Raw genomic sequence first — 16,741 nt, 5'->3', positions numbered from 1 at the left:
AGTTAGATACTTTCAGCTTCTCTCTGGCGATGGCTTTTGCAGCAGCATACATGATACCCATCATCAAAGACTGGCATCTATTTGTCCAGCAGCACCAAGAGATGAAAGAATGCAAGACACTGCCCTTTATTCTCAACAAGCACCCAGCTGGATCAGAGAAAGATTATTCCAAGTGAAATAACACAAACACACAATGAAATAAACCTGTTTGGTTACTTTATGGTCCTTTGTCATGTACTTTCCTCTCCTCCATAAGATCTCAAGCTTTAGAAAGGCCAGGACTTTGTTTCATTCTTCCTAATGCTTGGCATGCAGTATTCTCATTCTGCACATTAATAGATGCTCATCATGTAATTTTTGAATGAATGGATACAGTTATGTGTATTTACTTACTAGTGAAGATTGAATAGATACACATGAAGACCTTAGAGCAGCGTTTGCTACTACATACTTAAAAACTGAATTATTACAAAATGAGCTAAGATTTAGTATAGAGATGAGAAAGCAATTTTTATAAGTTTGCTTTAAACTGACCCTGGAAAAATAGGTGGGAACTGAAAGAGTATACCTGATTAGAGTATTAATGAAGGCACAGGCAGAGGAATAAACATGATGTTTAAGTACACAGCTGACCTTTGAACAAGTTTGAATTGTGCAGGTCCACTTATATTTGGCTATTTTTCAATAGTAAATACTATAGTACTACATGATCCATGGTTTGCTGAATCCATGGGTTTGGGGTAACCACAGATATGAAGGGCTGGCTATAAGTTTTACTGGGAGTTTCAATTGCTTAGAGGGTCAATGTTCCAACCCCTATGTTGTTCAAGGGTCCCTGATAAGAAACCTAAGAGCATAGAAAGGTTGTATACAATCTAACATTTGCTAAACTGAATTAATTCCAAGTGACATTGATCATTTTACATAAAGAACAATGTTTATTTTAAATCTACTGTTATAGGTTGAAGGAGGTTTAATAAAAGTTTGTCCAATAAATTGAAAGTACCTCGAGACTTACTCAACTTTGTATCCTTAGGCCCTCCCTACAACATAGTAGGCACAAGAAATAATATGCCGTACTGAACCCATAATAACTACTTAACTGTATCAATACACCAATATAAAAAACTTAATACAAATTTAAAACATACACATTTAACTTTATTTCATCATTGTCATTTAAAGCTTGATTTTATAAAACATAAAGACATTCTTAAGAGTTCTGTATCACAACAATTTGAAAAGTGGGAATATCCACAGCTTTATAGGCTCAAGTTACATAAATTAAACTCAAATAATTGGACATTTTTTCAATACGGAAACTATACAAATGAAATAAACGACAAGAGGATGCAATAGGAGAAATATGTCACTACTTATGGACTATCATTAGTTACTTTCAGGATGTAAATGAAGATTCTGAATATTCACATTTCTTTTGTTCTATTTTATATTTAAATATTTCTCTATATTCTGCATCAAGCTACTTGACCAAAAGTCTGATTTAAAAGGCATTTAGCAAAAGTTTTTCCACCTATGGTTACTACCTCCAAAGAAAGTAACACTGCAGTACTGATGCAATCTGTGCAGTAACTTATGTCAACCCTATGGAAAGTCAGATAGGTACCAAAAACGGAACAATTTGGCACAGATTCAGTAAAGTATCAAGTTTGCCTCATCTAAAAATTAACCAATGAAATAAAACATATCAACCAGAGTTGATCTGATAGGAAAACCACATTTGAGAGTTACAAGCACGTTACTGTCCACATCTCATCCTCAGTCATTGACAGGAATTTTGTAGGCTACCATGCTATTTACTTTGTGAATTGTAGTAGTAAATGAACGAAGACGAACTTGCTCAGAATTGGTAATGAACTGTGGTCCCGACTCTTCCCATTTTTCAGGTACAACCAGATCTTTGTCTGTATAAATGAGGAGATCAAATGAACCTAAATTGGAGATAAAATCATTAAAGTACATTATTTTTTTCCAAAGTAGAAGAACCCTCCTTGTCTCTCTCACATTTTGAACCACCCACAGTATTAGAAAACATAGTTTAGCCTGGTCTGTAATGACTAGTCAATTGCTTTTCCTCAATAGAAATTTACCGTATTACAGAAAATATTGCACTCCTTTTGCTTTATCTTATGAAAACTTCAAGTTTGCTTTTTTGTAAAAGAGAAAACCATTATCTGCAGAAAGTATGGAGTCAATCACACAGGATAGCATAAAGGTAACCTGAAGGAAAGCTAACATCTGGGCTCTGTGACTGATGTAGCCTGAGGCCTAGAGCAGTGTCTCGCATATAGTAGGCATTCAGAAAATATCTGATAAGGTAGAAAAGCAAGACAGTTATGGCTAGCCTTAATATACATAAAAAATTAAGATAATGAACGGGATTACATTAAGACATTCAAGAATGAATATTGTGGAATACTTTCATTCCTTTCCTTTTCAGAATTTCTAAATGTCTAGAATGCATATAACACTACTTCTGCTTTATAATGTGTTTTTCATTTTTATTATATAATATTAATTAAGAAAAAATTTAATTGTCGGGGGCCAGTGTGAGGAACTCCGCCCATGGCAAAGGTCATGAGGAAGAAGGCTTGGCATACCCAAAGGCGTGATCAAGCCTCAGGAAACCCCCTGTTCCCGAGCATCTAACCCCAAAATCAGAGTCTGTTTTATGCTCTCACCTACACCTCTGACTTTACGGGGGGCTCTCCCCCATAACCGTTTCTCTCAGAGGAGTAAACATGCAGCTCCAAGGCAATAAAAATTCCTGGGCGTGACAAGAGTGTTTCAGCTTATGGACTCCTCTGAAGGTTATCTAGCCCACCTGTATAGATTCGTCCAGCCACATGTGATTGTTTACAGCCTCCCAATCTGAGAGGCACGAGATGTTTTAGACTTACTAAAGGCAAATTCTTTTGGGGAGTTAGAAATTATTAGTATAGTGGGTTGGTTAGGAATTATATTGGTGAAGGGTTTTTCATTTGTTGTGTCAATAATTACTGCTAATTCCCTGCCCTGGGTGGGACAAGGGTGTCTTGGTCAAACCTCTCTGCTGACAGACTAGCTTGTGTGACAGATTATCCATACTCCTGCCACTATGCACATGATTGTTTACTACCTAACCATAAACAGCACAAAGAGTTTTGGAGTATTTTGAGAGTCTTATAGCATAGGGCTTTCCTCATTGTTGAGTCAATGATTGCCGCCAGGCCTCCATATCCTTAGGCACCTGGGAATATATTAATCAATGTATTTGGAATATAGAAAAGGAAATAGAGTAGTTTTTGATGTTAGCAATACTAGACTTTTTGAGTTAATGGATTTTCTCTTTTGTAATAGATCACTGTACTTTGTTATAAATCACTGTGTCCTTGCTATGTAAAATGTAACTTTATCACTATCTTAAGACTAAATAGATCTTAAGAGGAGCATTGGTGAAAGGATTTTCATTTGTTGGGCTGATGTTTGCTGCTAAATCTCCATATTCCCTGCCCTTATAATGAATGTAACTAGCATATAGGAGAAATAAGCATCAACCTTTAAGTATATAGGAGAAATAAGTATTAATCTTTAAGATTAATCATGTTAACCTTGGGTTAAATAAATGCCTTTCTTGATTGTAAGTCACTACACCCTCACCCTATAGGAATGTAACTTTATTTGGAGGGTGGTGCTTGGTTTAAGAAAAAACACCCTTGGAAAAAATAAGTTTTCGGTTATCAGAAAGAAAGGATCATAAAATCCCTAAGACCTTTTTATGTGAAGCACCTGATTTTGATAAAGGTCAGGACTGCTGACCCCCACGTGACTCTGTATTCATCCCTATGTGTAACAAAACGTATATAAGCAAACCCCAAAATAAAGAAATCGGATCAGTTTCCGGAAAGACTGATACCCCCATGTCGTTCTTTCTTGCTCCTCGTTTTTCTGGCTGAATTCCCATCTGGAGCATGGATGCTATTCCACGTAATCCAAGTTATTCAGCCTCTTTTTCTCCACTGATCTTCCTACTACACTATCTGTTTCTAATCTCTCTATATATCTGTAATTAAATATGTATTTTTCCAAGGACGCCGACTCCGTCCCCACCTTCGAATCACCCTGGATCCACCAGGGCTGGACCCCGGCATTTAATAAAGGGCTAATTCTTAAAATAGTAGCTTAGTCTTTTCCCTGACAAATTTTAAGTCAATGTGAAGTTGTATAATACTTACAAGAAACTTCCAACAGTGGCAGAAATGTTACTGTAGCTGTGATCTGTCTGATCACTGAACGGATTTCATCTTGGATAGCTTTCTGAGACTTTTCTCTGGGTGCACTATTGAAACCAAATCAATTTAAGTGTTAACAAATTATTTACAACATTGGTAAGACTGATTAAATGTTTCCAGTATCAAATAAGTAATACATTAAAATGGAGGGTTTTTTTTTTGGTAAGTTATATCATTAGGGCCTATATACCACAAGAGGCATATGCATTTTATTATTTATCATTCCAGTCATTTTCTAGGGGTGGTCTTAAAATCAGGTCATTTGGTATCAGATAATCAGAAAACTGGCCAAGTGCTTCAAGTTAGGAAAACTACAGTACCTTTCAAAAAATGAAAATTATAGTACCTAAAATATTTTGTTGGTACATTTTTCCTAATGCTTAATTCCCTACTGCCTCAAAAAAGATATTAAATATCAAATTATTCTTAAAAGCTAAAAATTTCCTAAAAAAAAACCCAAAGGCTTCAGAAGCAAACTACATTTCATTATGAAAAATGATTCTGAATTTACCAGTAAGCAAGCCTAGGACAATGCTAGACATGATCATGTGAGCATTTCCCATTCAGGTGCTCTGGAAACTTTTTTATGAAGTGTCTTAGAAAACTTGGGGCATTCAATGAAATACAATAGAGCTGAATCTTAGGCTTGGGGAATCTAGGAAAATCCCTGATGGTTAAAAGTACCTTTAAACAATTCACTAAACGGACCACCAGGTACATACTACCATAAACACTGAAGGGTGAAATTCACCAATTTACACCATAGGCAATTATGTTAAAAGTACATTATCTATATAAGACAGTGAATTATTCTTTGCCACAGAAGACTAAGGATCAAATTAAACATCCTAGCCATTAAAAAGAATACATTTGAATCAGTTCTAATGAGGTGGATGAAACTGGAGCCTATTATACAGAGTGAAGTCAGCCAGAAAGAAAACGCTAATACAGTATACTAACACATATATATGGAATTTAGAAAGATGGTAATGATAACCCTGTACGTGAGACAGCAAAAGAGACACAGATGCATAGAACAGTCTTTTGTACTCTGTGGGAGAGGGCGAGGGTGGGATGATTTGGGAGAATGGCATTGAAACATGTATAATATCATATGTGAAATGAATCGCCAGTCCAGGTTCGATGCATGATACAGGATGCTGGGGGCTGGTGCACTGGGATGACCCAGAGGGATGGTACGGGGAGGGAGGTGGGAGGGGGGTTCAGGATGGGGAACATGTGTATACCCATGGCGGATTCATGTTGATGTATGGCAAAACCAATACAATAAAGTAATTAGCCTCCAATTAAATAAATTTATATTAAAAAAAACATCCTAGAAAAAAATTGTACTTTATATGAAACTTGTTCCATATAATTAGAACTCATTTGGTAAAGAACATAAATTTAAAAACATACAAAAATGGAAGTAATTTCTACTTACCTGTCATCTTTTGCAGTCTTGTCACACTCAATATCAAACTGCCATCTTTCAAGGACCTCCCCACTTTCAATATTTGAGATGACGACCACCAGCTTCTGAACTGAACACTTGTATAACCATTCTGCAATATACAAACAAGGCATCTTTTTTAGTTTACTGCACTACAAAGCAACTCTCCTCTCACGACCAACTCCGTATCCTCAGCAAACTTCTCCCTCTGCTACTTTGGTTCCCCTCCAAATTGTGCAGAAAATCTGCCCCATCAATGGCCTAGCTCCCGATTTCAGATTCTCAGTGTTTGTGCCAGGTGTAGCACTGGGTGCTAAAACAGTGAACACGAGGCACTTCCATCGTAATCCAAGGGAAGGGTGAAGAGATGTCATTAATCAAATCACAACAATAAATGCGAAATTATAACTGCTGTAACTGCTATGATGGTGCAGTTTCCTATGACATAGTAGCGGTTACCTATGATGGTGCAACATATACTACAATTAAAGCACAGAATAGGAAATTCTGACTCAGGGGGTGAGTTCTGTTCTAAGAGACAACAGTATACGTATGCAAAACAGGAAAGAGGGTATAGGTTTTAAAATATGAAATGATGGATTTATTTTGGTGGTGTGAGGTCTTAGTTGTGGCATGTGGGATCTCCCTGCTAAAGGTATAGGTCTTAGACGTGAAACAGAGCCCTGGATCAGAGGACTGAAAGGAGGCCAATACAACTGCAGTTTAAGAAAGGGAGGATGAACAAGGCTGGTCTGAAAAGATAAATGGGCCAGACCACACGAGGTCATGAGAGCCAAATTAAAGATGTGACACTATAAGAACTAAAGAGGTCATTACTGTGTTTGAAGCAGCATATGATGTGATTCAAGTTGTATTTGAAAACTATCCTTCTTGGCCTCTAGGCAACATCCATAGTTGCCTAGAGGTTTCATACCACACAATCTGAGTGCAGCCATATGAATGACTATGGGTGGCTTAGCTCTGAAGTTAATGAAAACGCAATGATGTAATCTGAAAATGAAGCTAGTTGAAACAACAAAACTTCCCGTAAACTGGAAGTAAACGGGGGATCTAGGGCACTAATTCATGAATAACTCAAACAAGAGCTAATAAAGACTTAGAGAAGATATACTGGTAGAGATGAAGCAGTAGACAGATTCGAGATTTCATGGTTAAAACTGTTAAGACTTATTGGATTACCTCAGGGTAAGGAAGAGGTATGAATCAGGGATAGCTCCCAAGTTTCTGATTTATATCAGTAGTCAGATGGTTGATCCAGTCACCAAGAGGAAAGAGAACTGAAATGGAGATGATCCTAAATTCAGTTTTTAATATACTGAGTATGAAGTAGTATATTATATAGCTGCATAAAGACATAAGGGGCAATATATGAGCCAAGAGTTAGGAGAGGCTTTGGTTAGATATTGGTTCATGAGTCAGATACACAACTTGTTACTAGAATTATGTACATGTAAGAGGTCAACTAGAGAGAGATTATAGTAAGAGGGTCTCAGGCTGAGCCCTCAATCTTAGAAACTGAGAATACTTTATTCAGGCATCGGCAGGTTTTTTTTTTTTTTAAAGAGATAGAAAATATTTTAGAAATATTGAAGGCTTATGGGTCACCTACGTTGCATAGTCTTCTTTAAAATGTAGTAATATTCTTAGCTTGCAAGCAGTACAAAAATAAGCCACTTGCTGGATCTGGCCTGTTGGCCTCGCTCACCCCTGGCATATATGAACAACTTTTACCAGTTTACCAGTGAAAAAGAGATTGAGTGGTAATTTGACGATATGGGGAAGTTGGTGATTTTTTTCTCTCTTAAAAATGGAAATGAAACCAATGGGAATAATCCAAATGAAAACAAAGAAATTGACAACATAAGAGAGAGGAAACAGGGTTAAGTTCCTAAGGCTAGAGAAGTGGAATTTAAAAGTGGAATTGAATAATTTGCCTGTAAAGCATTTCCTCCATTTTAACTAAAAGGGAGAAATTAAGTAGGAAAGTGTAGATACCTCTGACAAGAAATGTTATTGGTCTCAAAGGACACAAACCAGTAACTTAGGCAAGGCTGGCTTGCTACTTCTTCAGATTAAGATGAAGACATATATCCATAGTTGCCTAGAGGTTCCATACCAAACAATCTGAGTGCAGCTGTATGAATGACTATGGGTGGCTTAGCTCTGAAGTTAATGAAAACGCAATGATGTAATGTGAAAATGAAGCTAGTTGAAACAACACAAGTGATTCATGACTTTTAAAGTCGAAAAAAAATGCGGCTGTAGTATTTTTAGAACTAGTATTTTGGAAGATCTAATGGGCAGAAAAGGAGAAACATTTTACAACACAGAGAAATTAGAAATGAGAATCCTAAGTGCAGAGAAATATGAAAAAGAAACTAGTAGAAATTCTAGAAATAAAAGGAATAGATGGAGCTACTAATCCAACAATACTGCAACTTCTTGAGCTAAAAGAAGAAAATGAGTGTGCAGATAGAAAAGGCTTACTGACTCACAGGCGTGATTAAAAAAAAAAAAGAAATGGAAACAGGTGAAAAATAAGAAAATTCCAATGACTGCTGTTATTTACTAGCTCCTTCTTCTTAAAGTTTAGTTCCCTAAGTTGAATCTGATTTTAGTTCCTTCATCTTAATATATACAATGATGGCTTCAGACTCCAAGCAGCTACAAAAAATATATGCAGTGTATTTTTCTCAGATAACGAACGCCATCATTACATAAAATTCCAATGTGTTCTATCATCCCTGAAGGAGTTGATGGAGATTGTTTTGTTAAGCCATATCAGATTCCGAACCTTAAAATAGTCAGTCTACTCAAAAGTGGAGGAAGGGTGGGAATTCTTTTAATTTGTATGTTATTTGCTTCCCTTCCAGTTAGTTCACTGTATCGGATATGGTAGTGCGATTTACACTACCCTGTACAGAGCTGAGAAATGACCACCAAGAAGCTAGAAAATGTGTGCTCGTATCCAACTCTTTACAACCCAATGGACTGTAACCCGCCCGGCTCCTCTGTCCACGGGATTATCCTGACAAGAATGCTGGAGTGGGTTGGCATTTCCTCATCCAGGGGATCTTCCAGACCCATGATGGAACCTGAGTCTTTTGTGTCTCCTACATTGGCAGGTGGATTCTTTACCACTGAATCACCTGGGAAGTCCCGAGGATCCTATTAACATAAAGGCCTGCAAAACTCAAAACTGTGTCCAACAATAAAATACCTTTTAGTTGATCCACCACATTATTTAGGTATTTTATGAGCTCAGGATCAGTAGTTACAAGCAAGGTGAGTCCATATTTCTGCACTCGAGTAAAGGTTTCCGATGGATATATGCCACGCTGATATAAAATACTGTTGATACCAAATGCTGAAAACATAAGAAATATTAAAGTCATTGTCCCGTTGTAACTTTGGGGGAAATAAAGCGTATGTAGATGGGGCTATGGTTTCATTAACAGTTTAAAGTTATAAATGTCTAAACACGTGTTTGTGTTTTGCTGAAAGCCAAGTAGGTACAAAGTGGCATTAAAAAAAATCCTTAAAATCTTGCGTCTGATAGCTGCATTTATGTGGCAACAGAAGAAAAATGCCAAACTGCACTAATCTACCAGTGCCAAATTTCATTTCATTGTAAAACAAGTTCAAATGCCTATTTTATGATTAGAGGGTGTCAAAACAGGCAACTGACAGACGGGTACCAAGCCCAGGCAGGCCTCTCCCCGTCTCTTTCCTCCTCTTATCCTCACCGGTCCTGCCAGGTTCTGTCAGCAAGTACACCTGGCCGAGCTCAGAACAGCGCTTCCCGAAGTCTAGCCCGTCATGGTCCAGCCGCGGCCCCTCGCCATTGCGGGGGCGGGGGGTGTGGGAGGAGCTCTGCATTGGAAAGAAACCCTCCCGCGAAGGGGACTCCGCAAGGCGGGACTCCGGCCGCAGCGCCCGGGCCGCCTCCTCCGCCGGGAGCAACGCGAGCGGAGGCGGCGCCCGCCGCTCCACTTCCTGATCCCTCCTGCCGGCACCGGAGGCCGCGGTACAAGGGCCGGGATTCGGAGCCGCTCCGGCCGAGCCGCGGGCCTGCGGGCGGCCTGCGCTCGGCTCTCCCCGCCCTCCGCCCCGTGCGAGAAGGACTTACAGAAGAACTCGGCCACGATCTCGGCGCTCCCGCGCAAGGTGATGCCTTGCTCCCGGGAGAGTTGCAGCGCCATGGCCAGGCCCACGGGTGACGGTACGCGCTTCCACCCAGCAGACAGCGACGCCAGGGGCTTCCGGAGCAGTTCCCCGCCACTCTTTTCAAAAGGAACGACGCAGGACGCCGTCGCGCCCTTTGCGCAGGCGCGAAGAGCCACTAGACCCCGCCTGTCGCGCCCTTTGCGCAGGCGCGAAGTGCCTCTAGACACCCCCCCCCGCCCTGCGCGGCGGCGTCCGGCCGGTACTCTCCGCCCCTGCGGGAGCGACGGTTCTCGCAGGCGCAGTGGGGAGGTGTGGCGGCGCCGTTCCCGGGTGGTGACACCTGTGTGGGTTCTTGCTGTAGTTGTTGGCTGGCTGGCGGGCTGGCGGCTAGAGAGCAAGACGGTAGGTCCAGGTTTTAGTGGCCGCTCTCTGGGTCTGCGGACAGAGCGACGTAGGAGCACAATTCCCGAGTTTGAAAGATTCTTTGAAAGTGTTATGAACTGTCCGCCACCCTGAGTGGCCCCAGTGATCCTTAGTCAGCGGTTGGAACTTGCTAGGTGCTCTGGGAGTTTGCTTCCCTAGTGGCTCAGACGGTGAGGACTCTGCCTGCAATGCCGGAGACCTGCAGTGCACGATCCCTAGGTTGGGAGGATTCTCTGGAGAATGGAATGGCAAAGCACTTCAGGATTCTTTCCCGGGGAATTTCATGGGCAGAGGAGCCTGGCAGGCTGCAGCAGATGGGGTCACAAAGAGTCTGACGCGACTGAGCGCCTAACACTTTCACTTTTCTTTCGAAGCAGCTGCGTGCCGCAGGTTTTAGAGGTATTACTGTGCCGGCGTGGTGTTTTTCCTGAGAAATTGGGCTAGGTCTGAAAGGGACGAACGGAATCCCTTTTTCTGTCCCCTCGTCCTGGCTCAGCTCGCGTCTACCCCCGACCCCGCTGCTAGGCGGAGCCTGGGGGCAGCAAAAGTCTGCGTCTGATAGTCCAGCCTCTACTCTGTGTACCCCGCCACCCTTAGGCAACTGGAGGGAATAAAGTCCTCTCACCAAAAAGGCTCGTCAACACTAAAGAGCTTCTCAGTGAATTTTGACTCAAATCCAGTGGCTTTTAATGTTTCTATGAGAAGTATTAAGCAGATGTTGTTTAGTCGCTAAGTGGTGTCTGCCTCTTTTGCGAACTCATGCACTTGTAGCCTGTCAGGCTCTTGTGTCTATGGGGTTCTCCCCGCAATAATACTGGAGTAGGTTTCCATTTCCTCCTCCAGGGGGTCTTCCCCCACCCAAGAATCAAACCGGCTTCTCCTGCATTGGCAGGCAGATTATTTAACACTAAACCACCAGGGAAACCCAATTAAGCAGATAGTGCACTACTAATGTCATGTCAATTGTGAAGCAATTGTATTCCTACAGCAGGTGGAGTAATTATTTGTGAAATGAAGTCTGAGAAACCTGCCCAGATGTAGTTATTTAATTATATGAAAAAGTGCCTGAGTGTATTAGTTTTCTATTGATGTGTAACAAATTATGACACATTAGTGGTTTAAAAACAACACCACCACCTATTTATTCTCTCAGTCGTTAGATCAAGAGTCTGGGCATGGCATGGCTGGGTGCTCTATGTAGCCTGGTAAGTTTAAAGGCACCTGGCTGCAAGAGAGATCTCATCTAAACTCCGGGTTTGAGGTCCTTGGCTCCTGGCAGAACTAATATCTTTGCTCTTTAAGTTGAGGTCCTCACTGGTTTGCTAGCTGTTGGCCAGAGGCCAGTCTTGAGCCCTTGTCACACTTGCACTCTCTTTCCAAGGAGGGCCTTTTGAACAGCTCATGTGATTAAGTCAGACCCAGGCAGATGATTTCCTCTTTGTTAAACCTAATCTTCAAACTACCGCACAATTGCACTCATCTCACACTCTAGTAAAGTAATGCTCAAAATTCTCGAAGCGAAGCTTCAGCAATATGTGAACCATGAACTTCCAGACGTTCAAGCTGGTTTTACAAAAGGTGGAGGAACCAGAGATCAAATTGCCGACATCCACTGGATCATGGAAAAAGCAAGAGAGTTCCAGAAAAACATCTATGTCTGCTTTATTGACTATGTCAAAGCCTTTGACTGTGAGGATCACAATAAACTGTGGAAAATTCTGAAAGAGATGGGAATACCAGACCACCTCACCTGCCTCTTGAGAAACCTGTATGCAGGTCAGTAAGCAACAGTTAGAACTGGACATGGAACAACAGACTGGTTCCAAATAGGAAAAGGATTATGTCAAGGCTGTATATTGTCACCCTGCTTATTTAACTTATATGCAGAGTACATCATGAGAAACGCTGGGCTGGAAGAAACACAAGCTGGAATCAAGATTGCTGGGAGAAATCTCAGTAACCTCAGATATGCAGATGACTCCACCCTTATGGCTGAAAGTGAAGAACTAAAAAGCCTCTTGATGAAAGTGAAAGAGGAGAGTGAAAAAGTTGGCTTAAAGCTCAACATTCAGAAAACGAAGATCATGGCATCTGGTCCCATCGATTCATGGGAAATAGATGGGGAAACAGTGGAAACAGTGTCAGACTTTATTTTTGGGGGCTTCAAAATCACTGCAGATGGTGATTGCAGCCATGAAATTAGAAGACGCTTACTCCTTGGAAGGAAAGTTATGACCAACCTAGATAGCATATTCAAAAGCAGAGATGTTACTTTGCCAACAAAGGTCCGTCTAGTCAAGGCTATGGTTTTTCTAGTGGTCATGTATGGATGTGAGAGTTGGACTGTGAAGAAGGCTGAGTGCTGAAGAATTGATGCTTTTGAACTGTGGTGTTGGAGAAGACTCTTGAGAGTCTCTTGGACTGCGAGGAGATCAGCCCTGGGTGTTCTTTGGAAGGAATGATGCTAAAGCTGAAACTCCAGTACTTTGGCCACCTAATGAGAAGAGTTGACTCATTGGAAAAGACTCTGATGCTGGGAGGGCTTGGGGGCAGGAGGAAAAGGGGATGGCAGAGGAGGAGATGGCTGGATGGCATCACTGACTTGATGGATGTGAGTCTGAGTGAACTCTGGGAGTTGGTGATGGACAGGGAGGCCTGACGTGCTGTGATTCATGAGGTCGCAAAGAGTTGGACACGACTGAGCGACTGAACTGAACTGAATCTTCAAAATGATTTTGCCTCGTAAATACATGTCTGGCCACACTCAACGGGAGGGATTATATAGGATATGTTCCCTAGAGACCACAAATTTGGGGGGCCATCTTAGAACTCTGCCTATACACAGTGTTATATATCAGAATTTAATCAGTTTGAAGAGTGAAACAGGTATATAGGTAATAAGCTGACTTCATCCAGTAATACTTTCCCTACATCTTTTAGTCTCTGTGGTACAAGTGTGTTTGTGTGTCTTTAAATCACCTTTCATTTCTTCCACCAGGATTTTGGGTTAGAGCCACGCTGGTAAGTGTGATGCCCACCTTTCTCCATGTAGAAATTGTCTCTCTTCTAAGGAGCTTACTACTTAGCACTTCAGGAAAGACATCCTTCAGTTTCACAATACTATAGTTTGTAAATTTTTTGAAGATGCAAACAATCATTAGTATCAATATAATTTGGAAATTCTAGAAGGCTGGTGAAATATAAGGTTTCCATCTGTAGAGGAAGTATTTGTTAGTACTTTTTTTGTGTTCTTAAGAACTTAAGTTCATGTGACTTAAGAACTTGAAATATGCTGGTTTGAATTGAGATATGCTACAAGAATAAAGTACCAGATTTTGAAGTCTTAGTATGAGAAACAAATGTATATATGTGTGCATATATATATATATATATATATATATATATATATATGTATTTAGTTAGATGTTCAGTCATGTCCAACTCTTTGGGGCCCATGGACTGTAACCCACCAGACTCCTCAGTCCATGGGATTTTCCAGGCAAGAATACTAGAGTGTGTTGCCATTTCTTTCTCTAGGCAATCTTCCTGACCCAGGGATCCTATCCAGGTCTCCCGCATTGCAGGCTGGCTATTTACCTTCTGAGCCACCAGGGAAGCCCTGTAAAGTATATTGATATGTCTTTAATTGATTACTTATTGCAATGATACTATATGTGCATTAGATTAAATAAAACAGTAAAATAATTTCACTTTTTTTTTCTTCTTTAGGTTTTTAATCTACCAGAACAGTTTACAAATACGTATGTAACTTGTATTCTATTTATACTGGATAGTGCTGGTCTTTTTTATGGAATCTAAGAGATGACTTGTTTTAACCGGAATCCCAAATGATTCTGATGCAAGTTCTTAAATCACTCTTTGAAAAGCAGTAAACTGTGATGGTGATTTTAGTAATGCCGGCCTAGGAGCTTGAATTCTTGGACAGAGTGGTTGCCAGAGCTTAAATAAGAAGATGTAAATCAGAGCTAGATGTTTTGGAAAAAGAATTTAGTTTTGATGACTGATGTGGAGGAAGAATGAAATGGTAGTACAGAATCCAAGGTGTCAAGCATGTAGTATATGCTGGTGTTAGTCAAAGCTGCTTAACTCTGAGCCTGTTCTGTTTCTTGTTTATCACGATAGTACGTGATTCTAAAAGCTTTGGTGGAACTCCTTTCCCATTAACTTTTGAGTGCTTGGTTTGATGTTGACCCCATCTTATCTAAAGCATATGCTCTTATCCTTACAAAAAGTTTTTTTAAACTTGTTTTCAGTTACTTGACTTGACTTTTATTCACAATTTGGTGACATCTTTCTAATGTGTTTTGAAGGTTTTTTGGACAGGGAGAAATATAAATTAAGATTTATTTTTGAAGAAAATTCAAGCAGACTGCATAACCAAGCAGTTAGAATTAATAAAAGATAAATATGAAAACATATGTCATAAACAGGCCTGTATTCCATATTAGGATGCTAAAATCAGAAATACTCATGCAAATTTCTAACGGTAGAGTCAAATGGAATTTTAGAGAGAAAGTGACAGTAACTTAGCTGGACAATCTTAGAGATGAGGAAAATGAGGTCCAGAGTGATTATATAGTCTATTCAGTATCTGGTTATTTTGGTTTAGTCGCTCAGTCGTGTCTGACTCTTTGCAACCCCATGGACTGCAGCATGCCAGGCTTCCTGTCTATTAACCCAGTATCTGTTTAGTAGAAAATTTAGTAATAGAATCTAGGGTTCCTGATTTAGTTTCTTTTAAAAGTATTTCTGTTTGAAGATACTCTGGAAGATGCTTGTTTTTAAAATATTAACTGATTTTAGACTAAGCATGTTCAATAACCTAAGCATGTTGAGTTGTTGCTAGGTTGTGTCCAACTCTTGCAGCCTCATGGACTGTAGCCCTCCAGGCTCCTCTGTCTGTGGGATTTCCCAGGCAAGAATACTAGAGTGGGTTGCCATTTCCTTCACCAAGGGGTCTTCCCCACCCAGGGGAAGCATTGGCAGGTGGGTTCTTTAGCACTGAGCCACTGAGGAAATCCTGTGAACTTTTAGTAGCCTTCTAGGTGTCAGTATGTTAGGGTAGTCACTCAGTCCTGTCCGACTCTTTGCGACCCTGTCGACTATACAGTCCATGGAATTCTCCAGGCCAGAATACTGGGGTGGGTAGCCTTTGCCTTCTCCTGGGTATCTTCCCAACCCAGAAATTGAACCCAGGTCTCCCACATTGCAGGCAGATTCTTTACCAGCTGAGCCACCAGGGATGCCCAAAAATACTGGAGTGGGTAGCCTATCCCTTCTCCAGGGGATCTTCGCAACCCAGGAATCATGGCAGTTACAATCCAGTTTTATGGCAGAATGCAAATAGCTGCAACTGCCACAAGATGTCAGTGTTTACATGTGAAATAATACCTTTAAAAAATTCAGTCCCTGTATGTGTGCTTTAGTTCAAAGTGAAATGAGGGAAAAAGAATTTAGTGATTTCTAAGGTATTTGTATATGTGGAACACATCAGAATGAAATGTTGGATCATAAGATAATACAGAACTGGTATCCTTCTTTTAACTATGTGGTGTGTATGCATACACTCAGGCCCTAAAGCATATTTATTTACATTTAAGTTGCATATTTGTTTTCACATGGAGAGAGAAAACATTTTGGATAGTTGAGTCACTATTCTGATAGACTTAGGACAGTTTTCCATCAAATTTCCAGATGTTATTTTATTCTTGAGTCCAGTATCTTTAAATGGCGCATTTTATTCGGAAATGGGTGAAGCAAGAATATTTATTTTTATAATAACTTTAATAAGACATTTATTTACTAAATTTAGGTAAAAATTCTGTGCACATAGGCATTTATATTTTGTCAATATGAGAAATTTGCCTTCTTGAACAGCAAGGATGATGTCATGAATCTTTGTTACTCTATTTCTTATATAGATCTTTTCTCATATGATTTGAAGAGCAAAAATTAAAATCAGAAATTTTCTAGTCAGATTACTCTGTAGGTAGAATGAATGTTTACATTTATTCATAAGCTTAAAAATTGAGTTACATAATGTAAATCTCCTAAGATCCATTTTCCCCAAATACTTTCCTCAGGACTGTTTGATTGTTGTTCCACATGTTCAAAATAATAGAACAATTTTAAATCATGGAATTTTATTAATAAACAGTGGCTTAATAAACTTAACAAATGTATTTCTGTACTTGTATAATTCATAATTTTTAATGATCCAGTTGCATACATAGGATATTAAAATTTTACCTTAGTAAAAATTAGGTACAAAAACTATTGAAAACATTATAATAATTCCATAAGTTCTTGTAATGAAAAATATGGGCTGTTTTTATCAGAAATTATTACCATGTTGTATTGTTTT

General features: G+C 39.9%; 1 protein-coding gene across 1 annotated transcript; it reads right to left on the bottom strand.

Moving 5' to 3' along the window:
- Positions 1–1,282: 1,282 nt before the first annotated feature.
- Positions 1,283–10,038, bottom strand: MAD2L1 (mitotic arrest deficient 2 like 1). The gene is made up of 5 exons (XM_068975451.1): positions 9,896–10,038; positions 8,987–9,133; positions 5,737–5,857; positions 4,236–4,339; positions 1,283–1,952 (listed from the first exon to the last, which is right to left on the bottom strand). Exons 1-5 carry the CDS (start codon positions 9,966–9,968, stop codon positions 1,780–1,782), a joined length of 618 nt encoding a protein of 205 aa, XP_068831552.1. The 5' UTR covers positions 9,969–10,038; the 3' UTR covers positions 1,283–1,779.
- Positions 10,039–16,741: the final 6,703 nt, after the last annotated feature.

This window comes from Capricornis sumatraensis, chromosome 7 (assembly GCF_032405125.1).
Source record: "Capricornis sumatraensis isolate serow.1 chromosome 7, serow.2, whole genome shotgun sequence".
NCBI lineage: Eukaryota > Metazoa > Chordata > Mammalia > Artiodactyla > Bovidae > Capricornis > Capricornis sumatraensis.
Note: the sequence above shows the minus strand (reverse complement) of the source record. Positions and strands in the feature narration are given on the sequence as shown.

Coding starts and splice junctions, on each gene's coding strand:
- MAD2L1 (XM_068975451.1), bottom strand. CDS start 9,968: ATGGCGCTGCAACTCTCCCGGGAGCAAGGCATCACCTTGCGCGGGAGC. Junction 5,858..8,986: donor TGTGGTGGATCAACTAAAAG/GTATTTTATTGT, acceptor TGTATATTGCAG/AATGGTTATACAAGTGTTCA. Junction 4,340..5,736: donor AAGACTGCAAAAGATGACAG/GTAAGTAGAAAT, acceptor TGGTTTCAATAG/TGCACCCAGAGAAAAGTCTC.